General features: G+C 34.4%; 1 protein-coding gene across 8 annotated transcripts in view; it reads left to right on the plus strand.

The window, feature by feature from the left end:
* ZNF644 (zinc finger protein 644) overlaps positions 1-25,979 on the plus strand; it is a 134,147-nt gene extending 108,168 nt beyond the window's left edge. For 4 of the 8 annotated variants that reach the window (XM_049879834.1, XM_049879833.1, XM_049879835.1 and 1 more), the window contains 4 exons: positions 2,430-5,467; positions 5,645-6,244; positions 22,312-22,414; positions 23,203-25,972. In XM_049879834.1, coding sequence (XP_049735791.1) covers positions 2,430-5,467; positions 5,645-6,244; positions 22,312-22,414; positions 23,203-23,395 — 3,934 coding nt within the window. In that variant the 3' untranslated portion in view covers positions 23,396-25,972. Of the gene's footprint in view, positions 1-2,429; positions 5,468-5,644; positions 6,245-8,147; positions 8,390-22,311; positions 22,415-23,202 lie in introns of those variants that run through there. The other 4 variants (XM_049879838.1, XM_049879837.1, XM_049879839.1 and 1 more) reach the window with 2 other exon arrangements.
* Positions 25,980-27,517: the final 1,538 nt, after the last annotated feature.

Below are 27,517 nucleotides of genomic sequence, written 5' to 3' on the forward strand. Positions count from 1 at the left end.
GCATATATTTGTCTACCTCCATGATTATAATAAGCAGGAATAGAAAGTAAGTGTCTTTCAGGCTTAAGTCATTTTTATAAAATCTGTCTTCTGTTTCAGATATTTATGAGATTGTTGCTCTTGAGACATTTTACTTTTTCTGCCTAATTTAATGAGAAATGTCAGGAATGGATAATGGTGTATAGCATCAGGGCTTGCTTTTCTTTTCGTTGACATTTGCACACTCCTTCCTAGCACATGCTTGTGCTGCCCATTTTTAACTTCTGTGTATGTGATGTTGAGACTCCTGCTGGGTGCTGCATTAGCACCATTTTGGGGTGATATTGTTGAATATGATCTTATTGGGAATCTATTTTTACTACTATGGAAATACGCCAATCTTAAAACAATTCTGAGACCTATGAGGGACAGAAAAATGATTGTTGGTATAAATAATAATGCTAAAGAAATTATATTTGTAATACTTGTAGTGTGTGTTGTATAAAAAAATCTGTCGTGTGGAAAGAATAAGATCATATTTATGAGTGTCTATTAAAAAAAATTTTTTTATTCCAAGTTAAGAAATAATAAAAAGATAATTAGACCAATTCTTTAATTTTTGACTGAGATTTAGTTTTTAAAAAGTATGAAATTGGTCCTATAAAACATAGTAGAAATAATGAACTTTATTGAAAATGTTTTAATTTCTATTGAATTATAAATTTGTACTGTCCTTAAGTAGTATTAATTGTTATACGAATTAAAAATACTATTAAAAATGTGAAGGCTTTATTCTTTATCTGAGAGCAGGAACCTAGTCTGTCTTGTTTACTATAATATCCCTAATATCTAGTGCAGTGCCTGTCACATAGTAAGGGCTTGATAAGTATTTGGAGAATGAATAAACTGTAGATACCACTGTGTATAAAATCAAAAATAATATGAAACTTCATGGCAGTGCTTCAAATAGTTAATACTATTTGAAGGTTGATTTAATTTGTTCATGAGGATTGTTGGATATTTTGAAGCCCATGCTACAGTTGCTGAGTCAAGAAATCAGAACCATGAATGGGGTATCTAGATTTCATAGGAAGATGACTATTTTTTTCTTCTTATACTTTAGGAAATTTTATTTTGATTTTACAGTTGTGTTTTTATTCATTCAACATTCATTAAGTTCCTTATTCAACAAATATTGCCTGAGCACCTGTGCCAAAAACTCATGCTAGTTTCTAGAGGTAGGAAAGTAACTAGGTCACAGTCCATGCCCTCAGAGAGCGTACGTTCTTCTGAGGAGAGAGGCGATTCTAATACAATATGGCCTTTTTCTAAGAACAGGATAAGAATAGAGCTCAAAGGAATTCTTCATAGTAGTGGAAATCATTACAACCATGGTATATATGTCTCCTAAATTTTCAGAAGTCTCATTTCCTTTTAAAATATTCTCTTGTATTGTTATAAGGATTAAATATATTATCAGAAATGCTTGGAAAAATGTTAGCTACACTTTGTATGAATTAAACTAAAAACTTAACATATATTTATGGTGTTTCATCGTAAAATGTTTTAGGCCATCGTACTAGGCTGTCAGATTATAAACGGGATAACTACCTTAGAGAATGGCTAGAATTTGGGGGCCCTAAGTGTGATTTTTTTTTTTTAAGTGTGGAAGTTTAAAGTAACATAAAACTTCACTAAATTCAACTTTACTAATTTAGAATTAAGGACAATTTGAATAAAGAATCAGTGAACCTCTATGAATAAAGGGTGTTTGTAATTAATTGGTATAATTTTAGGAGAATGTTAAAATGTGTTGAGAGTGAAATTTCTTAATTTTTAAAAATAAAAATCATTATATAATAAGCTGTTGATGTTGATAACGAATTTTATTCAAATAAGATCTTTTACTGAGAGGTATCTTGTTTCCTTCCTCCGTGAATGAGCTTTTTTAAGTGGCAAAATTCTTACCTCTCTGCAATGTCTGTCGTATACATTAATAATAAATCTACTTAAGTGAAATAATTTTCTTTTTATTATCAATTTATATATATGAGGTTTTAAGGTTTATTTTTCTTCTGTAGCATATTCATTTATGCTGCGTGTGTGTATCTATATGTGAGTTGTTTGTGTGTGTGCGTGTGTATCTATGTGTGAGTTTGTGTGTGTGTCTATGTGTGTTTATATATTTGCTTTTCCTTAGACATTTTGTACATATGCAATATTGGTGGTTGTTGTTGCCTAGCACAAATTAAAAACTATCCTTTCAGGTACGTTTAAAGTATTTTAATTTTTTAAGTGTTTCTTCATTCTAAGAAAAAAATTAGGGTCTCAATATGAAAAGTAGAAAATTAAACTAATGAAAAATGTTTACTTTAAACTCTCCATACCCAATCTAATAGTATTTTTTCTTTCATGCAATTCTAAATTTTTTTTTTTTTTCCATTTTCTAGACTAAATGTGTTAAATGGGCTTGCCAACAACATGGATGATACGAAGATAAACGCCGATATTACTGGTGCTAAAGAAGAACTCCTAGATGACAACAATTTTATCTCAGAGAAGGAGAGTGGAGTTCCGGAACCAAAAGATTGTCAAACATCATTTCAGAAAAACAATACATTGACTCTGCCTGAAGAACTGTCAAAGGACAAATCTGAAAAAGCCTTAAGTGGAGGCCAGCCTACTCTATTTATACATGCTGGTGCTCCTACTGTTTCTAGTGAAAACTTTATCTTGCCTAAAGGAGCTGCTGTTAATGGACCAGTTTCACACTCCTCCTTAAATAAGACTTCCAATATGAATAAAGGCAGTGTTTCGTTAACCACTGGACAGCCTGTGGATCAGCCAGCAACAGAATCCTGTTCAACTTTGAAGGTGGCGGCAGATCTTCAGCTGTCTACACCACAGAATGCAAGTCAGCACCAAGTTTTATTTTTGTTATCAGATGTAGCACATGCTAAGAATCCAGCTCATTCCATTAAAAAACTACCTACCTCTGCTACAGTTGGTTGTGACATTCAGAATTCAGTAGGAAATAGTATAAAGTCAGATAGCACTTTAATAGATCAAGTAGAGGTGGGTGAAGATAGTGAAAATTTATTGGTAAAAGATGATTGTGTCAGTACATTAACAGGAATTTCCTCAGGTACAGATGAATTTAGGTCAGAAAATGATACGAACTGGGATCCCCAAAAAGAGTTCATTCAGTTTCTTATGACTAATGAAGACACAGTAGATAAAGCTCCAGTTCACTCTAAAGTGGGTCTAGAAAAAAAGAGAAAGCGGAAAATGGATGTAAGCAAGATAACTCGTTATACTGAGGATTGCTTCAGTGATTCTAATTGTATATCCAATAAATCAAAAATGCTAGAAGTAGACATTCTGGAACAAAATGAGGAACTACAAGCAATAGACTCGCAGAAATATGCATTATCAAAAGTGAAGCCCGAGTCAACTGATGAAGACTTGGAATCTGTGGATGCTTTTCGACATCTAATATATAACCCAGACAAGTGTGGAGAAGAAAGTTCACCTGTTCATACTAGCACTTTTCTTGCAAATTCCTTAAAAAAGAAATGTGAAGACAGTGATTCCGAGTCACCTGCTACTTTCAGCGCTGAAGAGCCATCATTCTACCCCTGTACAAAGTGCAATGTGAATTTTAGGGAGAAAAAGCACCTCCATAGGCATATGATGTATCATTTAGATGGAAATAGTCATTTTCGCCATCTTAATGTCCCAAGGCCATATGCTTGTAGAGAATGTGGACGGACATTTCGAGATCGCAACTCACTTCTAAAGCATATGATTATTCACCAAGAAAGAAGACAGAAGTTGATGGAAGAAATTCGTGAATTGAAAGAACTTCAGGATGAAGGAAGAAGTGCACGATTACAGTGCCCTCAGTGTGTGTTTGGTACCAATTGCCCTAAAACATTTGTGCAACATGCTAAAACCCATGAAAAAGATAAAAGGTACTACTGCTGTGAAGAGTGTAACTTCATGGCAGTGACAGAAAATGAATTGGAATGCCATCGCGGTATTGCCCATGGAGCAGTGGTAAAATGCCCTATAGTCAGTTCTGATATAGCCCAGAGAAAAACGCAAAAAAAGGCTTTCATGAAAGACTCTGTTACAGGGTCATCCAAAAAACCAACTACCTACATATGTAAGATGTGTCCTTTTACTACTTCAGCCAGAAGTATTTTAAAAAAACACGTAGAGTACCTACATTCATCATCATGCATTGATTCATTTGGTAGTCCTCTTGGACTTGACAAGAGAAAAAATGATATCCTTGAAGAATCTGTAGATACTATTAGCACTAAACCATTAGTTAAACAACAGTCAACTACATTTCCAAAGAACTCTGCTCTAAAACAAGATGTAAAGCGAACATTTGGATCAGGCTCACAATCAAGTAATTTTTCGAAATTCCACAAGCGGCCACACAGAATACAGAAAGCTCGGAAAAGCATCACCCAGTCAGGTGTAAATGTGTGCAATCAAAACAGCTCTCCTAAGACTGTTACGAATAAAAGCAGCATTGACCAAAAACCTAAGTATTTCCATCAAGCAGCAAAAGAAAAATCTAACGTCAAGGCAAATAGCAACTATTTATATAGACACAAATATGAAAACTACAGAATGATTAAAAAATCAGGTGACTCATATCCTCTGCATTTAAAAAAAGAGGAAGCTAGTTCATTAAATTCTTTACATCTGTTTTCATCATCAAGTAACTCACACAGTGATAGCTTTATTTCAGATTCTCGTAACTCTGACACCAAAAGGCCAGAAGGTTTGAAAGAACATAGGCGTGTAGCTGTAAAGAGAGTAGTTAAGGAATCTAAGAAGGAAAGTTCTGTGGGAGGAGAAGACCTAGATAGCTATCCAGATTTTTTACATAAAATGACAGTTGTTGTTTTGCAGAAGCTTAATTCTGCTGAAAAGAAAGATAGCTATGAAACAGAAGATGAAAGTTCTTGGGATAATGTTGAACTAGGTGACTACACTACGCAGGCTATAGAAGAAGAAACCTATAACGATATTAATCAAGAACATGTAAACATATTCCCTCTATTTAAAAGCAAGGTAGAAGGTCAGGAGCCTGGAGAAAATACAGCCCTTAGTTATGATCAAAATGATGGCTTTTACTTTGAATATTATGAAGATACAGGAACTAATAACTTTTTGCATGATATACACGATCCTCAGCATTTAGAAAATGCAGAAACTTCATTGTCAAAGCATAGTTCTGTTTTCCATTGGTCTGATTTGTCTCTTGAGAAGAAATCTTGTCCCTACTGCCCAGCAACATTTGAAACAGGTGTTGGGTTGTCAAATCATGTTCGGGGACATCTTCACAGAGCAGGATTAAGCTATGAAGCCCGTCATGTTGTATCACCAGAACAAATAGCCACAAGTGACAAAATGCAACATTTCAAAAGGACTGGCACAGGAACACCTGTTAAGCGAGTTAGAAAAGGTAAGTTCTCATGTTGGTAATTTGGGCTAATACGTCTACATTCAAACTCAGGGGCTGTTAATATTTTGTTTAATTTTGTTCTTTATTAGAATTGTATAATATTTCGGGGTTAATTAGTTTTAGGGTGGTCAGTTTATCAAAAATTCTAATATTATTCTTAAACTTTTTTTTTTTTAGCTATAGAGAAGTCTGAAACCACTTCTGAACACACTTGTCAGCTCTGTGGTGGTTGGTTTGATACTAAAATTGGATTATCAAATCATGTTAGAGGCCACCTGAAAAGACTGGGAAAGACCAAATGGGATGCTCACAAATCTCCAATCTGTGTTCTGAATGAGATGATGCAAAATGAAGAAAAATATGAAAAAATCTTAAAGGCATTGAACAATCGTCGTATCATTCCCAGACCATTTGTAGCTCAAAAATTTGCATCAAGTGATGACTTTTTATCCCAAAATGTTATACCTCTTGAAGCGTACCGTAATGGCCTGAAGACGGAAGCTGTATCAGTGTCTGCATCAGAGGAAGATGGGCTGAGTTTCTTAAACGATTGTGTTGAAACAAAGCCAGAATTGTCTGGTGGGAAAAAGTCTCTTACACTGATAGAACTTCTTAAAAATAAAAGGATGGGAGAAGAAAGGAATTCTGCTCTTTCTCCTCAAAAGATCCATAATCAAACTGCAAGAAAGAGATTTGTTCAGAAATGTGTACTTCCATTAAATGAGAATAGTCCGTTGATGTATCAGCCACAAAAAATGGACTTGACTATGCATTCAGGTAAGAGGACATTTATGACTATTTTAGCATATTTAATTTAAACACAGTTTAATTATGTTTAATGGAAAATTTGTAGAAAATACTTTTTCTCTGAATCTTTTTATTTAAGCTGCTTTTTTTGCAGAGCACAGAATTGGTTGTTATATTGTCATTTCTGTGTAACTCAATTGATGCCCATCAGCTCTGAGTTCTGTGTGCCTCAATTCTTGGTCAGATTACAAGGTGAGAACGAAAGAAAAAAAGCTGATCTGTAAAAACGAAACTTGCTATGGCTGGGGATGGTTCTGTGGATGGGAGGTTGACATTATTCAAAAGTATGTTGTTGTTAGGTACCATCGAGTCGGTTCCGACTCATAGCGACCCTGCGTACAACAGAATGAAACACTGCTTGCCCGGTCCTGCGCCATCCTCACAGTCGAAAGTATAGGATTGCTGAAAAGGCAAACCACTGTCATGCTTTTGCCAGTGCTCCAAAGTGATAATGTTTTCAAGATTGAGCTATTGGTTTGGCTACTGCTTAGGTAAAACAGATTCTTTAAGCTAAATGGATCGTGCCTGTTGTACGTTGTGATTAACCCAAAGAAACTTCTGTCTTTCCAGTTCCTCATTGTATTGCATGATAGTTTAGTTTTGGAGAACCGTTGTGAGTATAAAATGTATTTGTTTGGGGTATTAGAATTTACAATAATGTTTTAATGGAACAGAACAGATGGCTTAGCTTAGTGCTTGTAAACCAATAGTTTTTCTTTTTCAAAGGTACATTTTGCGTGTGTTGGAAAATGATGTGGCAGATAGAGTAGCCAAACTTTATTTGGTATTGCTGAGTCTGGTTTATACTCTTAGATTAGAAGAATTTTAAGTGTCTTTATAGGTTTCTTTTGGAGGTTAAATATGTTGAACATTAACTTAGATGGTCTAATGATTAGAACCCTCTGTTGAATGTGTCTGAGGTAATAATAATTGGTCATTAGATTAATAATAAATAAAATTACTGTAAAATAACGTTGGCTTGTTTAGGCAAATATTGGGATATCCAAAATATTTGTAATGCAGGTTTGGTGTAAGGAAAGCGTACTTTGCATTGTAAGTGGTCTGAAAAACAATTTAGCTTGTATGGGCTTCTGGTTAATAGGGCTCTTTCTTTCATACGAAGCAAGTTTTTCCAATGTCAATAACTCTTACTATTTTTTAGAGGGAAAAAATGTAAGGAAGATGTATTAGCTGTGTTGACCAAGGTGTAATACACTTCAGAGAAGGAAAACATAGGTGTGGCTATTACAGCAATGTTGAAGAAATCAATTAAAATGTGTTGGGGGAGTGAGGGTTATCTGAGAACTCAGGAGTTGCTTATTATTTCAACATGTTTTCTTTCTGTGATGACTAAGATGTTAGCTTGTTGATCATTTATTTAGCACAAAGATTTTAGCAAAAAACTTAAAATCATTAACTTTCATTATTGATTGCGCATTCAGAGTAATGAACATAAAATGCCCTGAATAAAATGTTGTGTCTCACAGCTGTTCAGTGGTGTGTTTTACCACCTTTTCTCCCAGCCTTCATCAGAAAGCCTAATTTAGTATTGAGCCTTTTACGGTTTTGTGGATAAAACACTTTAATTACCACTTTGTCAACTAGACTTTTTAATTCTTTTTATTGGTAATGTTGTAAACTTTGAAACTTCTCAACAGAACTGTGCTATTCAAATCACAGGATTGTATTTTAAGTTTAGGAAATGATCTGCGTAACACAGAAATCTGCAAGAAAGTGATAGTGTTCAATCCAGAGGGACTCAGGTTCAAGCCACTCCTCTTTCCCCCTTTCCAAAGAGCATGGATTACCTCTACATACTAACTACAAACTAATAATAGTTAACATAATTCCCACCCCCCCCCCCCCCCCGCATCTTAAGCTAATTCAATGACCATTTTTTAAACCATCTTTATTGTGGTACTTTTCTACACACTTTAAGAAAATTTCACTTTTTGAAGTAGAACTGGATTATAGTTTTCTTTTGAACGATAGGTATGCCTGTGAAGCTTAGAACATGTGTGCATTGCAATACGACGTTTAGAAGTGCTGTTAGCCTGTCCAACCACTTACGCGCTTATGCACAAAAGAAGAGTGCTGGACTTTTGACTGGTACAGGTATGTTTGAACAGGTAGCAAGTCTGTCTGATATGATACACTTTTTTTCTCACCAGACTGGTGCTAATTCAGGTGATATTTATAGCATTCTTTGGTATGCAGCAGTTGACTCTGGTTATACATGAAATTTCAGCAACTTGTAAACTGTTAGATATAATTTTTAAGCAAGCTATTATTTTTCATTTGGCTCTTATTGACTTGATTTGGGGGAAAAAAATAATCCAATAAAGATGTGGAACTTTTGAGTCTACATTATTCCACTTGATTTTTAAATGATACTATTTTTTATTTTTAAAATTATTTTAGTAGATTCCAATAAGACACCTCCCTTTGGTATTAAAAAACAAACAAAAAAAGGATTGTAGTCCTAGCACGGGGAAATGTTTTACTAGGAAAGGAAATTGTAGTGAAGTTTCAGATACGTAGAACTGACTAGAAAACTAAACAAACTGAGTTTTTGTTAGTCTGTAGATCAAATCTTTGAAGGGGCAAGCCTTAATAATGGCCCGTGTTTACAACTGGATTGATTTTTCTTTTAATGCCCCTAAACTGTATTTACTGTATTTAGGATGCACATTTCTGTGTTGTTTTTGGTTGGTTAGCCCAGCCTTGCAGATACCTCTTCATAATGCTAGTCTGTGAAAATGTGATTAGCTTACTCATGTGTAATGTTGCTTCTTATCCCTTGCCAAATGCTTTGCTCTTTTGTTTCTAGTCTTTCAGGCTATCCTGCTTTCAGCAAATCCCGTCTCTTTCGCATCTTAAACTATACCCTCTTTTCTAAATAGATCTATATAAATTCTTTTGCCTAAAATTCTCCTCTCCCAAACTTTTTTCTCTTTCTCTTTTAGATCGCTGCCGTCTACTTTCTTCTAGTTGCTGTGTTCTCAAATTTTTTGTTCTTCCTCACATCTTCTTATGACTTACATCCAGTATATTCTTGCCACCAGAGAAGCACGTGTGTTCATAGTAGCGTCTTTTTTCTCCTCCTTTGCTTTATCCCCTGACTTGATATACAAATAATAGGGATGATTGTTGACCAGGTGCATTAAGTGGAAGGGAGTAGAGTGAATTTTACTTTACTAGTTAGTCCTCCTATTGTAAGGTTATAATTTTTATGGTATTACCTCCACGTTCATCAGGCTTGGACAATGGTTATAGACGTTAGAGGCAGAGGGGCAATGAAAATAAGAGACAGTAGAAACAGGAAATCATTATGGTTATCATAGCGACTAACTTGTTGAACACTTACTACGTGTCAGGCACTATGCTGTGCAATTTGCATGCATAGCTTCATTTAATCTTCACAACAACCATGTGAGTTGTAGGCACTATAATTCTCTCTATTTTATAGGAAGCTCGCACTTAGAAAACTTAAGCAGTTTTCCCAAATTTATGCAGTTAATAAATAGCAAAGTTGAAATTCAAATCAAGACAGTTTCACCCTAGATTTTTGTTCGTAATCACTATTGTCTACCATGCGCAGGACATCCTTTGCTTGGATTTGATATTTTAGAAAGAAAGCAATGGAAAAGACTTAAAATATAGTTACATTTAAGGTGAGGAGCATTCTGGTGAAGACCGAATAGATTAGGGCCCAGTTGGAAAGAACAGGGACCCAAAAGAGGGTCAAGCCTGGATTAGACTTTGGAGGACTTCAGAAAATGTTCCATTTTGACTACTCAAGTGGATTATGCAAATATTCAGTGAGGCAGATCTCTCCAGACCAGGTATTGTTAGTCCATTTTAAAAAAAGGAGAAATGCTTTTACCGCATGTGTTTAGCAGTCTAGGACAAAGAGAAGGGAAACGAAAAGCTGAAGAAAGTCTATGGTAGTAATTTCCACACTTCGTGCCCACTTTTGTTAAGCATAAAAACCTCATGCTCCCTGTCCTTGGATATTCTGAAACATTTTCCCCTCATTTTGAAAATTATCTTGGTTAGTAAAGCTACAGAGAAGATGTCTTTGTTGCTTCTCTATGCCAGTTAAGATGTTTTTATCCAGCTTTATTAATGCCCTCTGTTTTCCAAGTGGAGAAATTCTATATTATAAACTGCACATGTTTATTCTCTTCTACTTTATCAGTATCACTGGTATAAAGCAGTGGTTCCTAGCCTTTGGTCCCAGAGGGTTCCCTGGGATTATTACAAGGGATTCATCAAGTCATATGGGCAGCAAGCTTTGCTTTTTAAGTATATATAGATGCTGTTTTGATAAATAAAATGGAAGCATTGAAAAAAAATCTTAATCTAAGTATACCATAAAACAGGAATAATGTAAAGGGAAAATAGGTATGAATAGAGCCTCCATTAAGGATGTCTGGTATCTGTGTTCCTAATTCACGTGGTCTTCATTCACATGGATTTTTGGTTACTGCTATATGTCCCCGTCTTGAAGAAAAAGCTCAGATACCCCTAGACGAAGAGGGAAAGGCCTATTTGCCTATATGTGATAGGCTAAACTTTCAGGCCTTCTTAGAAGCCACCAGCTCGTGACCCCTTTAAGAACTGATAACCTTTGGGGGAAGAAGTGTTTCTTCTAATTTATATCTCTCCAGCTACCCTTAATAGACTAAAAAGTGTGCCTCTCTGCTTTCAAAATTTTTCTTTACCAGCAACAGAAATACTTCTACTATGATAGTTCTTAATCTTTTGGGGGCCTTTTGAGAATTTTATGAAAGCTGTAGACCCCTTCTCAGAAATGTGCACTTATTCATCCACGGATAAAATTTTTTCAGTGTAGGCTTTGTGTATTCTTTGAAGCCTATCATTCATGAACTCTTGCTCAGGCAGAAAATTGAGAAAGGTTGAGAAAGGGAGATGCCAAAATAAAAATAAAGTGGAAAGAACACAACTGGGAATCAGGAGCCCTAAGAAATCCTTTTTTTTTTTTTTTTTTTTAAGAGTTAGAGGAGGATTAAAATATGAGAAATGCTTAATATCAAAATGAATTCATAGGGTCATTAAAATATGGTCCCTAATTTTAGTGAGAGGAAGTGGTGAAAGAAAGCAGGAGAACATTGGAATTGTAAACAAAGAAGAGGCAGCCATGCTTTGGACAGAGTTAAATCGTCAAAAAGAATTAAGTTTCAGGACTAAGCCAGTTTATCTTCCATTGGGCCGGTTTAGATAGATTGTTTTTAAGAATTTTCATTTGCCTTCAGTTATAGATAATTTATGAAGCTGTTTTACCTTTTTTTTTTTTTTAATCTTTGTCTAAAGGAGATTAGTACCCAAAGGGTTTACTTTATATCCTGTATTATAAATTTAAGACAGACTTATTCAAGAATTTATTCCAATTAGTGTAGACTGCATTATCAGTAGACTGCTTTGTCAGGTTTTGTTCTCTTTAGGGTATTGTTTTACATGCTCATCCACATTTTTTTCCTGGCTAATTTCCTTAACAGTTTAATAAGAACATCATATAATTTTTGTTAAAAACCAGACAAATTTTATGTAATTCACAAAGTTCATATTAAACGCTTTTGGACTTTTTATTTTTAACTATCGGCTTTCTTGTGTTTAATAACTATTTTAATCATGTTTTTATACAAGCAGTATTAAGAATGCAATGTAATTAATAGAGTGACCATTAAAAATCAGTGCTGTTCATGACCTAGTAAATGGATTTTACTACGCACTAGGATTTTTTTTTTTAGGAAGTCAGTACCCACAGGTTGGAAAACATTGCTCCTCTTTCTCTTTGGGGTTGGTACTGGCTGGAAGCAGCAATAATAAGAGCTTAGAAATCATAACCTTGCTATGTAGCAGGTAAATTTTCTTTACTTGCTGTTTTCAAATTTTTATGTATAGTTCACTTTTTTTAAATATGAGAGAAGTATGAGACACATCCCTGTCATCAAAGAATTTATATTCTTGTTAGGAAAGCACTGTTAGCAACACTTACAAAACAATGAAAATTAGAGAACTGCGCAAGGTCTTATACAACCAAGAAGTATAGTGACTGCAAGTGCTATAAGAGTTCAGGTTGTTCATTGTAGTCTGGCCTCCTTTCAAGGGGAGCTGGACATTAAGTTGAGTTCCTTTCTTTTCTGCTGCCTTTATTATTTGTCTTCCCTGTTAAACAGAGAAAGAAAAAAGAAAAAAAAATGTCTAGTTCGTGTTGGTATGTTTGTTACTATTTTTTTGATAAAACCAGTAGTTGAAGGAAATTTTTATTCATTCGGTAAAAGCTTATTGAGTTCTAGTATCGTACCAGGATTGTGCTATCCCTGAGGCTATAAAGATGACCCCCTACTCCAGCTGCATAAACATAATCATAAGCCAGTGAGATAAGTACAATTGTACTATTAGGGAAAGCTTTATTAGGTTTTAGCCAGACCCTAAACTTGAGGGATGAGTAGAGTTTTAGGAAGAGGAGATGAAGTAGCACATTCCAGGCAAAGAGAAGGGACATAGTGTGGGCACAGAGGGGTGAAATTTGGGTTCAGGAAGTGTCAGGAGATTCAGTTATAGATATTTGGGAAGGTGGTGATGCTGGAAAGAGGAATTAAAATGCTTTGCTAAAAAATTAAGTCATTAAAGGATTTTTGAAAAAATAAAGTAGCCTGGCCAAACTTGAATTTTCAGAAGTTATCCTAGAGGCAGTGAAAGATAGCTTTTTTACTTTATGGGTACTACATTCTATGTAGTACTGGGTAACGGGAACTACATTTTCTGTAGTACTGTTTTTCATTAACCAGTTGCTGCACAGTCAGTTCATGTCAACCCTGTGTGTTCAGAGTAAAACTGCACTCCATAGGGTTTTCAATGGCTGTAGCCTTTCAGAAGTAGATCGCCACCAGGCTTTGTATGTATTATCCAGGGCCTCGTTCTTCATTAGGAGCTAGAAGAACATGTATCTGCATGTGTTTGTATATTTGCACAATAAAAAAGCCAAACCCATTGCCATTGAGTTGATTCTGACTCATAGTGACCCTAGAGGACAGAGTAGAACTGCCCCAAAGGGTTTCCAGGGAGCGCCTGGTAGATTCGAACTGCTGACCTTTTGTTTAGCAGCTGTAGCTCTTAACTACTACACCATCAGGGTTTCCATTAGCATGTCATTTATTCAGGTTTAGCAAGGTAGTCAACTGTTGGAAACCTAGTCTTTTAAGTGTCAAACTTGATTTTATCCTAAGCATTTGACAATAATATTTCCAAAATATTGTTCTTATTTCTGCCTTGTGAAACAGTGGAGTGAATATAATTTAATCACCTGAGTACTTAGTCACCATTATGGATACCATATTTCCAAAATATTGTTCTTATTTCTGCCTTGTGAAACAGTGGAGTGAATATAATTTAATCACCTGAGTACTTAGTCACCATTATGGATACCATATTTCCAAAATATTGTTCTTATTTCTGCCTTGTGAAACAGTGGAGTGAATATAATTTAATCACCTGAGTACTTAGTCACCATTATGGATACCATAATTGTTGTATTATTGCAACATGTATGGGGCTAATTGCACACAGTACTAATAGGTGATGGGCAGATTTATTCACTAATTCAACAAGCTTTTTTTTTAATACCTTCTCTGGTTAATGCAGCACTGGGCTGGGTCTGGTTAATGCGTTGTGCTATGTGCTAAATACTGCAGAGATAAATTGGATCTTACAATATAGTAAAAGCACATTTGTACATAATTGTAATACAAGACAAGACAAATTGACAAGTGCCCTTGAAGAGGTATGTGTGAAACACTGTGGAAGTTCAGAGGAAGAGCAAAGTATTTTCAGCTGCTTGCCACTGAGTCGATTCTGACTCAAAGTGACCTCATAGGACAGAGTAGAGTTGCCCTGTAGGGTTTTCCAAGGCTGTAAGTCTTTAAGTAAGCAGTTTGCCACATCTTTCTCCTGCAGCAGCTGGTGGCTTCGAACCACCAACCTTTAGGTTAGCAGCTGAGCACTTAACCACTGTACCACCAGGGCTTTTGTCAGCCTGACTAGGACCCAGCAATGCTTTTAGAAGTAGCGTTTGATTTGGACCCTAAAAGACAGCTAACAGAAATGGAAATGGACACCGGGGGTGGAGAAAGAGAAGGACATAGTGTGGGCACAGTGGGAAAGGAGCATTCCTGAAGGAAAAGGGAGCAACGTGGGACAGTGAAGAAAATTTATTAAAAATACTAGGAAGTGGGAGATAGAGGAAGAGTTAGGTAAGTTGGGTCAGGTGGAGGACATAGAATGGTAATCTAAGATGTTGGAATTAATTTTATAGTGAGGAACCATTAAAGATTTTTTAAGAATTTGGGTAAAGTTTTTAAACTGCCTTTTAAATAAAAGTTAAATGGTTTGGTGAGGAGGGGAAGAAATTACAGGTGAGGTCATTTAGGGCAATGACAGTAGGATGTAAAGGAGGAAGGATTATAGCTGTAAGGATACTATAGAATTAAAATACGTAGGACTTAGTAGATTAGTTGGAAGTAGAGGAATAAAATAGGAGAAAGTGACAGAGGTAGCTCAAGGTTTTAAATCTTGTTACTGGGAAGATGATTGTACCGATACAGTTAATGAATCTACTACCATACTGTCTCCTAACCTCGTCATTTATCTAGCAAAACTTCATCGTGCAGCTGTCCACTATAACAAAACAAATAACGACAGTTACTGAATCAGTAAATTTGTTTTTAGGAGAATAGAGTTTAAGAGTTTTGCGCTATCGGGGCATGAAGTTCTTATATTTTATGATGCCTAATTTTGCTGGTCATTGGTTACAAAATTTAGGATTTCATTTTGGTTGAGTGTCTTTTTTTGGCCAACATTCTTGTTCCTCGTGAGAGTCTAAACTAGCTCCCTGGCATTCTTTTTGGTTTTGTTATTTGCTGATTTTCTGGGTTTTGCTTTTTATATCTTGTTTTGGCATAACAGCTGACTTAACTTGGATTTTTATGTTTGGAGTTCTTCTATGTGTCTAGTGTCTTTATATCCTCAGCTGTAGTGTTTGTGTTTGCTATGATCTCTATTCTAACGTGAATTTCCTGATGGCTATTTATGATCTGGATTAAGATACAGTAATAAGGCATGTTCCTGGCCAGAGCTAAACTTCAGTTGATCTGCTTTAAGGAAATAAGAAAACCCATGTCTGTTGTTTGCTGTCAAGTTGATTCTGACTCGATGGCAACCCCATGTGTGTCTAAGTAGAACTGTACTCAGGATTTTCAAGGCTGTGACCTTTCAAAAACCGATCGCCAGGACAGTCTTGTGACGCACCTCTAGGTGGGGTTGGATTGCCAGCCTTTCAGCTAGGAGTCGGACACTTAACCAGTTGTGCTGCCCAGAGATTCCTTAGACATTCTTTGTTTGGAGATGAAGGCAAGATGAATGGCTTCCTCACTTACTCGGGATGTGGTAGAGGAGGATTTACAATTCTTTATTGTGTCTAGAGTTTGAGAAGTAAGGCTAATTCTTACTTTCCAGTGTTTGAAATACGTAGTGGCCTTAGCTGAAAGTTAGCTAAAACACAACATACTTAGTCAGCTATTTGCATGTTTGGTCATAGATTGGATTTTGTCTGGAATGTATAAAGTACTTGAAAATTATAGAAAGCCAAATCAGATTCATTGTGACCATGGACTTGTGACATTAAGATTTACTAGTGTAATTATCGTCAGCCCTATCTAATTTCAGTTGAACATGATTATATTGAATATAATTTAAAGGAAATTTTAAAATAAGATGGTTTCCTGACTTAACTAATTTTGTAATCAAGAACAATTATTTAACTCTTCCTACCACATATGAATACTATTTTGGAAATACTGAGATTTTTAGAGGGCAGGAAATGTGATTAAATACTGAGATTTTTAGAGGGCAGGAAATGTGATTATACTCAGTTCTAAACAAAAGTGGCTGAAAATTCGTGATTATGTATTTTAATGTTTATTTCAATTTTAGGTTTGTCTTAGTCTTAGGAAAGTGGTTACTATTGATAGCAAGTGCCTATTGTGCTTACTAAAACAGCATGCTAGTCTAACTCACTTAGAAAGGTAAAATTAAATTTTTTTTTTCTACCTGCTACCACAAAGAAATAATATATTTGCTATCTCCTTAATTCTTAACTGACCACTAAGCAACTGGTGTTACAGGGCCTTCAGAAAGAATGGATATTGTTAGCTTTTAGCTTTTGGCAAGGTGATAAAACTAGTCTGCTTCATTTTCTCTGTCTATAAAAATGTATAAATTTTATCAACAGACACATTAAAGTATATATCTGTGTTTACCGTTTCCCTTTACAGCTTGATAATACTTGCTCATAATATTATTTTACTAATCATCCCCTCTACTTGTAGCAGAGGCTTCTTGAATGTTTTTCTTGTTCTGAGTAGACCCAAGTTTAAATAAAGGCTATGCTCGTTTGCAGTTTAACTGTTTCTCTGAAAGCAGCATATAAGGCTTTTATCTACATTTAATACAACCTCCCACTTTGTAAGGCAAAATTAAGCTAGCTGTCCATTCTAGAGATTAAGCCATAAACTTAATACAACAAAGCAAAGGAAATTTACCTTTTAGATATTTTACATTTCATCGTCTTAAAGGTAAAATGTTATGGCATGTACGATCTAATTAACTTTGCCACTGATTACTGTGTGATTCTAGGTTAATTATTGTTTAAGTCAATGAGAATGAAAACTCTAAAAATTAACGGAAGTTACTTAAAAACAAAAAACAAAACCCAAACCCATTGCCCTCAAGTCGATTCTGATTCCTAGCGACCCTGCAGGACAGAGTAGAGCTGCCCTGTAGGGTTTTTTTTTTTTTTTTTTTTAAATGTTTATGAAAGCAGACTGCGACATCTTTTCTTCCACAGAGCATCTGGTTTGTTCAAAACACCCACCTTTAGGTTAGCAGCCAAGCACTTTAACCACTGTGCCACTAGGGCTCCTGAAAGTTATTTAGGGTACTAAAAAAGTGTTCGATTTTAGAGTGATGATATCAAGGGAAAAGATGGTGAAAATAAACACCTGAGAGGTTGCTAATAGTCTATCTGATGTTTGAGTCCTGATTGGAAGGAGAGCATTGCTTTTCTTAACAGTAAATCACTTATATTGCTTTATATATACATCTTGGGAATAATGATTGGTCTGATTATAGGGGTATAATTAGGAGCAAAGAGTTGGTATTTGGAGTAGGAAAGTCCTTTCCAATTTTAATGGGCTATAGCAGTTTTGATCTTAATAGCGACTTTTTATAGACTAAGAGATTAAGAGGTGGAACTGAGTGAAGGCTTTCTCACTAAGGGTAAAGGTACTCAGGACGAGCAAATTAACTATAATTGCAGGTCCTGATGCAAAATGAAAGTGTGCCACCTCTTATTCAAAAATTATTAAGAATTTCAAGACTAACAGTACAGCCTCAAACCAAGTGTGGGGTGGGGGGCCTGTGCAACTGTTTAGGTCACATGTCCACGAAGCAAGTCTGGTAAGCACTATTTGCAGAGAGAAAGGCATACATAAGCTGAAGAAATGAGAATTTGACCTCTGTACAAATGACACCCATCCCTATGTCATCAAAGCTACCATGATTCTTCAAATTCAAGAAAGCACCAGTTCTTTCATAGTTAGAGCTGAGAGAAAGAAAATGCTATTTGCATAGTTTCTTATAAACTTGGGGCTTATGATCCTTGAAGGATTAATGGCAGTAACTAAAATTCAGTTTATCCATATCACTTTGTCTACCTCTTGGGACATATGCGTCCTCTTCCTACCTCACCACCCTCTACCACCACCGCCACCACCACTACCAGCTTTTCAATGAAGGTGATATGATGGCTTATTTATTTATAACATCCTTGTCCCTGCTGTCCTCCTGAATCAGCTTGTAGCTACTACTGCCTGTACAGTAGTATGTAGCCTTAAATACAGGTCAACTAAATGAAGAAGAAATTTTCTTTCCTGTAGTAGGGCTATGCAGTGCCTCTTATTTTGGGTATGGATAACCTGGTTATTATGTTAAGTTCCACTTTACCCCCAGGGGTACCAACAACCAGTTAGGAACGAAACAGACTAAATGGAGCTATTAAGGAATGGGCAGGAAGGATGATTGCAAATAAAAATATGTGGGGATGAATGCTAATTTAGTTATGGTACGCTTCTTAATCACAGAAGCTTCAAGTGTTTTATTGAAATACATATGTCTGAGGTCATTTGTGTACATTGAGGGAAAAAGAAGATAAAATTTGTTGACGGAATTATTATATTTAACGGGTAGTAGAAAGGACAAAGGATTCTAGTTTAAAATGTTAGAGCCAAAACTGTATTTTTTTTTTTCTTCTATGTATAAAACTAAATAAGGTCAGAAAACGACTTGAATTTGTATGTGTTGTATTAGTTACTGACTTGCTTTACACTGGTATGTTGTTGTTGTCGTCATTGTTGTATTCTATAGCATAGCAACATGGTGTTCTTGAGGGTTCATAAGTCTATTGTATTTCTCTCTAATATTTCTATTTGACCAAAACAGCTGTTTTAGTGAAAGGTATATTCTAAAATTTTTGTATATGACCTTACAGCTCAAGTTATTCTCCATAAAAGTAGAACATTCCCTCTAGCGGTGTTGATTCTTTTCATAATTCAGGTAACTTCAAAAATGTTTTACATTCTTCCGGGTTAAATGGATCAATTGAGCCCTTTCTACCACCCTCAGTAGGAACCTTAGGAAGATTTGAGTGATTGGACCTGTTCCTTTCTAAAGAAGCAGTTATGCTCAAGGAGAAGAAAAGGAAGAACTTCTAAAGCTAATGTATTTTTTGTAAATTTCAAGTATAGAAAGTGTTAACAGATTTCAAATACTTGGGAAGGGGAAAAAAGGTGTTTTGTTTTGGACACTAACAAATAAAAAAAAAAGTTTAAATAAAATCCTACTACAAAGAAAGGCTTTGTATGACAAAGTTGTCTAGCCAGTAGGTTGTGTTCATATAAACAACTTTGTTAAACCTTTGACTATTCATCACAAGTATCGATGATCCGCATTATACTAAAGCTGAATGTGTTAGTAATGTTTTGTTTTTAATGTTCCAGTGACTCCTGGCACGGCCCGTAATAAAAACACTTTTCCCTCTAGATATAAAAAAAAAAAAGATATAATAGAGTCTTGTTAAATGACATTTTGTATAATAAACATGTTTGTTCATCTTCTTTTTTATTTAGTGGAACATTTTATGTAAATCGTCTTTCGTTTACTGGGTATCATGTAGATGTCTCCTCTATGTGTATATTAATAATATGTTAAATACTTAATTTTTTACAGATTTCTCTAAAATGTATGGGTAATATTGCAGCGTGGAGGCTGGTATTAGAAAAAATTATTCCTGTAAAATGTATTTATATTTTACCTGCTAAAAAACAATAAATGACATTTCAGGAGATAAGAAATTTAGAGATATTAAGACACTGAGGCACTTAAGTATGGCTATCAGAGATGGCAGATTTTTAAAATCATCTTTTCTTTATGGACAAGTTTCCAAGGATTCTCAGTGCATGAGATTCTCTAACTTTACTTGGATCGCTGAGTAGTAGAGAGTGTCACTCATATGTTTCCGAGGTTATAATATCTTCAAATATTAATTTCTACAAAAGCTATGGGATTTTCATCTAAAATTTAGATCTGATCATTCATAAAACAGCCTAAACTTCAGAGTCGCTAGAATCTATACAGCAACAAAACTCAGGAAAAAGTCTTTTTTTCTCCATTAAAGAAAAAGTAAAAATAATTTCTGTACTTCAGGTAAACATATCCAGTTTTATTTTTAAAGTATTAAAGCATCTAAGTGTAAATTTACATGCTTTGTAACTGATAAAAACATTCTCACATCCCTCCCACCATCCTCTACCCTTCTTGCTCAGTTTCTTTATACACCTAATATTAGCATTCTGTGAATAAATTTTTAAAGGATTGTTATGATGTCTTCTATTATTTGTATCCTATAGTAACTTATTTGCATTTTAAAAGGAGTTTGAATACAGCGCGGCAATTCATCAAAGTAAGATTCTACCTATAATCTCATGATACCAAATGCTTGCTGTGTTCCAAGTAAGAGAGGGATCTTCTGTGGTTTACCTTACAGATAGGGAAAGAGTAGTTGACAGCTGGCAGCATTTAGCTCTTTGAGTACCTTCAACTATTCCAGTGTATGAATTGCTTAAAATTCACTTAAACCCAAACTGCTCTCCAAATCAAGTAGGAGAAGGTGCTGATTACAAAAGTACATGATACTTCACTCTTCCTGCTAGTTGTGAAGAGCCTAGTTTTGCTTCCTTTTCCATTACACATAAGCTAGACCACCTAGTGATTTATATCTAGGATATTGAAGAATTTGTGTGACCACTAGCACAACATACTCTTTTAAACAATTGATGCAGAGGTGTTGTACTACATATGGGTAGAACAGATTTCCATTCATGTTGTTTTAGTGTCAAAGGTTAAGTCAGAGGTTCCTTTATTGTTTACTTTATTCCAGGAGTATTTGTCGAGTTCCTACTATGTGCCAGGCACTTGACTGAGATAAGTAATGACAACCTTTTAAGACTTTTATATTCCCAGATTTTGATTGTGTAGCTGTGAAGTAGGCCATTCTTTAATACCTAACTTACAGCAGTTCTTTACGTATTAGACTCTTGGGAGGATGAGCAGAGAAAGACTTGAATAAGTCCTAGATTTTACTTTTAAACAGGAAAATGACAGGAAGCTGAAAGCAGTGGCTTGAATGAGATTTAGGCTTCTCAAGTTTTTAATTTTCTGTATGACATTTCTGTTAGCATTGCCACTTGACTACTATAAGGAACTATGTTTACTGGTTTTTGTGATAGCAGCATCGGTTCTTTTGGAATCTGGACTTGAAACAACTCATTCCACAGAGTCATTGAATAGCCAGTTCCTATTCTCTCTTACCTACGTTTTTCCAGATTTCAGGGGCAAGTTAACAGAAGAAAAGTCATTTGGGTAACTCTTCTGTTACATTTGTATCCCTACCCCTTGAATCCCTAGATGTAAACTCTTACCTTCTCTTTCTGCTAATGGACCAGCAGCACCCTGGATTATTATCATCCATTTATTCGTCCAAAGACCACTAAAATCTTAATGTCCTGTCAATTCCTATCTAGTTAAAAGAAAAAAAAAAATTCTTTATTTCCCTTTATTAAATCACATTTTGTTTCTTAAGGATAAGTAATGAAGGAAAAATAAAATGATGAAAAAACTTCAATAACAGCCTTAAAATTTTGGTCCACTTTAATATAAAATTCTTTTTTTCCTATCTCAATCATACTTTTAAAATAAGCTATTGGAGAAAATGAGAAGTGTCCAAAATGTCAAGAATAGTTAGCATTAAACTTCCAGTCCATTTTTAAACTTGTCATGTGAGATAATTTGGATTTATATTTATTTTCTAGTAAAATTAAAGTTAGATGACTGTACATGCAATACAGGTTGAGTTTTAAAAAAAAGAAAATTGAGCTTTTCTGCCCTTTCAAATGTAGGGCTAGAATATAATTTTTAAGAGCTATTTATTGTTACAGAATTCAAAGTGAATTGCTTTGAAAATTTATTTTTCATGAATTTTTTCTTACATTGTTGATGTTCCCTTAATTTTTCAAAAGCATGAGACCTACTTAATGGAGTAGTAATCAAATGCAAACTTAATTTAATAATCTAAATAAAAGGTTATAATTTTCCTAGAAACAAGGGAGATTTAACCAGAAGGTTATTTGAAAAAACTGCATGGGAAGAATATATGCAAATAATCTCTCACTACTATTAGAGAATCAACTGCAAGTTAGTGCATGCTTCAGGGATGAATGCAAATGAATGCAAAGCTTTCCTAACTTGGTTTACATGGCCTGACCTCTTTAGAAGTATATGTATGTTTGTATATTTTGAAATATTTGAGGAACGTTAAGTCTTTTTCTTCCCTTTTTTAGCCTTAGATTGTAAGCAGAAGAAATCAAGGTCAAGATCTGGAAGCAAGAAGAAAATGCTAACATTACCTCATGGTGCTGACGAGGTTTACATTCTCCGATGCAGGTATAGATTGCCAAATCTGGTCAGTTTCTTCACCTTTTGTTTTGAGACATATTAGCTTTTTATTTGGGGGTTTTAATTTGTAATGGAATGCATTCTTAACAAACAAGTTATAAATGAACTTTTTGGAGAAAGGTGTAAAATACACTGTACTTTTAATACCTAATATACTCTATTTCAAAAAGTAATCACGATTTTTACATTACCCAATAGACTTATTGTAATGTGACTTATAAGGGTGGCTTTTTTGTTTTGTTTTTGTTTTAATTAGGTTTGATTTGCTTGTTTGTTTTTAGTGTCTTGAGTTCCTTACTGGGGACACATTTTCTCAGTGCGTTTGCTTTTGTTTTGGTTTATACTTCTAAGTATATCTGTACATACTCATTCATTCCCCCTTTCCATACTTACATACAACAAACACAGACATGCAACAACACTGCAGCTTAAAGAGTTCTGAGTTAGAGAAGGGTCTTTCCTAAAGAGTGATACATTTTTGAGTTATAGTTATTTTAACTATATTAAGTTAGGTAAATATGAAGACTTTTGATTTATCTTAACCTTCTAATAATGTTCCCACCCCTGTAAATAGTACTGGAGTTTATGGTAGCTGTTAAACATATGAATTGGGAGTTTCGATATTGAACTATTTCAACTTTATATTTACTTAGAAACTCTTACTGCAGCACTGTCTCTAATATGTTTACTCCTTATGTTTATGGGTTTTATATGAATTGGTTTTAAATAAAGGGAATTAGTCGTGTTAAGAGATCTGTTATCAACTTCTTCTATAGGTTTTGTGGCCTAGTCTTCCGAGGACCATTGTCTGTTCAGGAAGACTGGATTAAGCACTTACAACGGCACATTGTAAACGCTAATCTTCCACGGACTGGAGCTGGCATGGTGGAAGTCACGTCACTACTTAAAAAGCCTGCCTCCATTACAGAAACTTCATTTTCTCTACTAATGGCAGAAGCAGCTTCATAGAACAAGGAAACCTTTTAAATAGCAAATTTGAATTGGATGTAAATTTGAAATTCTTTGTCTTTTTTTTTTTTTTTAAGCCACATTAAATTATCCGTTTATAAATAGTAAAACAGGAAAATGGGGAAAAGTGAGCTACAATGACATCAGAGCAAATTAAGTACTTAAAACAGTAAGTAGTCTATATATTTTATAGGGCGGAAGGTGTGTTTTTAAGGTTTACTACGTTTTGTCAGTTAACTGTGTTCACTCAATAAAAGATCATTACTACATGTAAGCAGCCACTTATAAACTGTTGCACATGGGTACTTATAGACAGACTTATTGGAAAATTATGTTCTCTTCAGTGTTACCAGAATCAAGGCTCTGTTTATTCCCCACAAGACTTGCATAAAAAAATAAGATATTATATTTTGTTTGTATGTACTTAGTGTTTTGTATAATACCAGGAACCGCTAACTAAATTTACTCAATTTAGGGCATTAAATATCATGTACTTCATAGTTTGAGACTGTTCACTCAAATAGGGCAATGAATACTTATTCTATCTAGATGTGTAAGTGTTTTTTTAAAACCACACAAAACGGTTTTTTTTATACTAAAAAGTGGAGGGAGATTTGTTTAAACAAATATTTCTAAAAGAAATATGTACATATTCCTGGAAATTATTTGTGGTAAGGAAATATTCTTTACTCCAGTTGCATTTCTCAGACAATAAAGTGGTGCATCCATGCTACCTCCTACTTTGTCAACAAAGATGCTATTTACCCTTTACATTTTTGTATCATAATAGATTTTAAAAAAAATCTAATGTTCTTTATTGCAAGACATCCTTTTGTTAACAGATTTGTTTCTTTTTAATGTTTCACCTAAAATTTGACATGCTTACAGGACAGGTTTGCCTCTTTATTTAACATTGTAGAAATGTAATTAATAAACAGTGCTCACTACACAATTTAGAATAGACTTTCTCATTTATATTCTCTTCCAAATTTGATCAGTTAGCAAAACTTAATACACCAATTGACATATTTCTACATATGATGAGAATGTTTACAATTTAAATTTTAGAACTTGTTTTGGATGTAATTATATGTACGAAATCGTGTAACACTATGCTCATGCTAAGAACCGACATAACGGAATTACTGAAATAAATGTGCTGTGAGGAATGGAAAATATGGTGCAGGTGTCTTGGTCATGATAAATTGTGATTGTTCTTTTGAACTCTTTCCAAAAACAAATTAGTCCTTTTAATATGAAATCAGATTGCTTTACAAATAACAGTTTTTGTATGCAAGCACCATTTCGTTTTATTCCATGTGATATGGCTAATACTATAGTTGAGCCAAGGATATGCATTGATAATTTTCTTCGTATGTAAATAAAGTTAAAAACAGTTAAAATAAGAAGTATTTTGGTAGAGTATATACATACCTCACTGCCAGTGAAATTGCTTTCCTATGGTATATCTCCTTACCAGAAAAATCTCTAAATAAAAAGAAGGCTTAAAGAAAACTATAATGTGAAGCATTTCTTATTTTTATCACTTCACAGATGGAAACAGTCCATCTGAGGTTGTCCTTGATTTGATTTAAATTGTTTTTACTTAGCAGATTATTCACAGGATTTGGTTTTTCTAGAAGCACTGCATTAGTCAATATATAATTTATGTGAGATAGGTAATTTTTTTGACTATCAAACCTCTAAATCCACAACCACTTTGTATGTGAAATTAGGAGATTAAACTAGATAGATCATTCCCAACCAAAGGTCCCCTAATCCTTGGGTTAAGTCTTAAGTCAAGGTTCTTTAGAGAAACAGAACCTTAGATGAGGCCATGGGAAGAGTGAAGAATGAGGGAGCTGTAGCAAAACGTCTGTTGATAGTTTGGAGGCAGAATACACCCTAGGGAAACTCCCTTTTTTGTTCTTAAAACCTTCAACTGATTGTTGAGGTTCACCCACATTATGGAAGGTACTCTGCTTTATTTAAAGCCAACTGATTTAATCACATGTAACTACTTCATAATAACAACTGGGAACCCTAACCTAGCAAAGTTGATACGTAAAATCACCTTCACAGGGTACTAGATCAGGGATAAGTACTTGTAAGTTATTTTAAATTTTTCAAAAGACTAAGTAGAAACTGCATTTGCCTATAATTGCAAGACTAACTATAACATCACATTTAATTGGAGGACGTAATACATAGCAAGTGGAGTTCAGCAGGAAAAGAAGAATCATAACAAGATTTCTGGTGTTAAAGGTTAGCAATCACTAACGCCCCTTTCAGCTCTAATTTTTATAATTTTATTTCGTCAAGCCAGCTTTCAGGATGTTTGAATACAGGTAGAATAGTTACTTTGACTGTAAGCTTCAGAATCAAACCTAGATGAAGCTTGTTTTTATATGTTGAACTATATTTAAAACTTATTTTTCCTCCTAGATATAAAATAATTAAATCATCAAAATAGAATAATTCAAATTAGAATAATCAAAAAGTAAACTTGAGGAATTCCTGAAAAGTAAACAAAACATTTTTCATAGTAAAAATATTAGGGTTACAAATTTTAAAGAATTCTTGAGGAAGCATTCAGTCTGTCTTATTTTTCAAAGAAAATAGATATATTTCCATTTGGCTTCCACTAAGAGAAAATTATAAAATGCTATCTGAAGTTACAGCATAGATTTTCGTGTTCAGAATATGACTTGCATTGGTCAGTATTGACTAATTTTCCTTTAATTTCTTTGTCATTGCCTAGTATTTGAACTTCTTTAGTATTAGGTGGTCGCTGTGAGTCGGAATCGACTTGACGGCAATAGGTTTTTTAGTATTAGGTCGCTTTTTTTTTGTTTGTTTTTAATCAGAAATACTGATTAATAGCAGCAAGACAAAAAGTAAACTTCTCCGAAAGTATTTTCCACTATTCTTCTTATAGAATGTATTAGAACTATGGCATGTCTCTGTTTAAGGTTTCACATATCTGCTTATGGGTTTGGGAGATGATAAGTTGTTTGGTAATAATTTAATAGACAAACTTTTCTTAAGGACATACATATAACCTCCCAGAGACTTTGCAGTTAGAACATATCGGTCCAGTGGGTAACTTAGGTTTTTTTCCTTACTGTGGAAGTATGTAATACTCGCTCATACTCAAATACCATTAAATGCCTAGGCAAACAACAGCAAGAATAATAAATAAAAACTTACAGAATTGATACCTGTTACTGCATGCATATTAGAACAAGGCCAAAGCCAAAAGAAACAAAGAGTAGATAAAATCTAGTAAATTACTATCTTTTTTTTTTTTTTGCTATTCCCAACCCACTGCCTTTTGCTATTATAATGTTAAAAAAAAATTCCCCCATATGAAAAATTTGTCATACCCTTCTAGCCTTGTTTTCCTGTTTATAGACCTTATTTCCCTTTCTAAAAAAAAAAAAAAAGCGATCGTGCTGTGTAGAAAATGAACCTTTATTCTCTTATCAGTACACCCAGAAGCTTTTTCACGCCACTATAAATATTCTTCTTAGATACACTTTAAATTTTTGCGTAATGTTCCATTGTACCCTACACTGTTTACTCCGCCATTGTCGAGCATGTTATGTTGTCTGCAGGTTTTTGGAAAGAGTGCTTTTGATAAACGTCCTTGCAATAAATTTTTGTTCACATCTGAAATTATTATGATTAATTTTTAGTAGTGGAACTGGTAAGTCAAAGAGTTGGACGTTGCCCACTAATTTGAGGCTATATATAATTTCCAAATTGTGTCCAGAAAGGTCGTTTAACTATATACTCCTACCTACAATGTATGAGAATTGCTTATGGCTCTTCTCACCCTTGCCAATGTATTCTTTAAAACAAAATAAACCTTTGTGTATTTAATAGGTAGAAAATAGTATCTTGTTCATCTTTAAGTGACAAAGCAGAATAAGTGAGCTTTTGATCATAAAGGCATTAATTTTCAGAATTAAAATAATAAAAACTTAAGTATGTAATTGTTTTGCTAGATGATGTGTCTAAAATAATTTCAGCCCTGACTTAGTAGTTGGCTACTGAAACAATAGAGAGTGTAAGTGTTCCTTATCCAGATTTTCAAGAGATGTTTGGCGGCTTTAAAAT

Source organism: Elephas maximus, chromosome 3 (genome assembly GCF_024166365.1).
Source record: "Elephas maximus indicus isolate mEleMax1 chromosome 3, mEleMax1 primary haplotype, whole genome shotgun sequence".
In the NCBI taxonomy this organism is placed as follows: Eukaryota; Metazoa; Chordata; class Mammalia; order Proboscidea; family Elephantidae; genus Elephas; species Elephas maximus.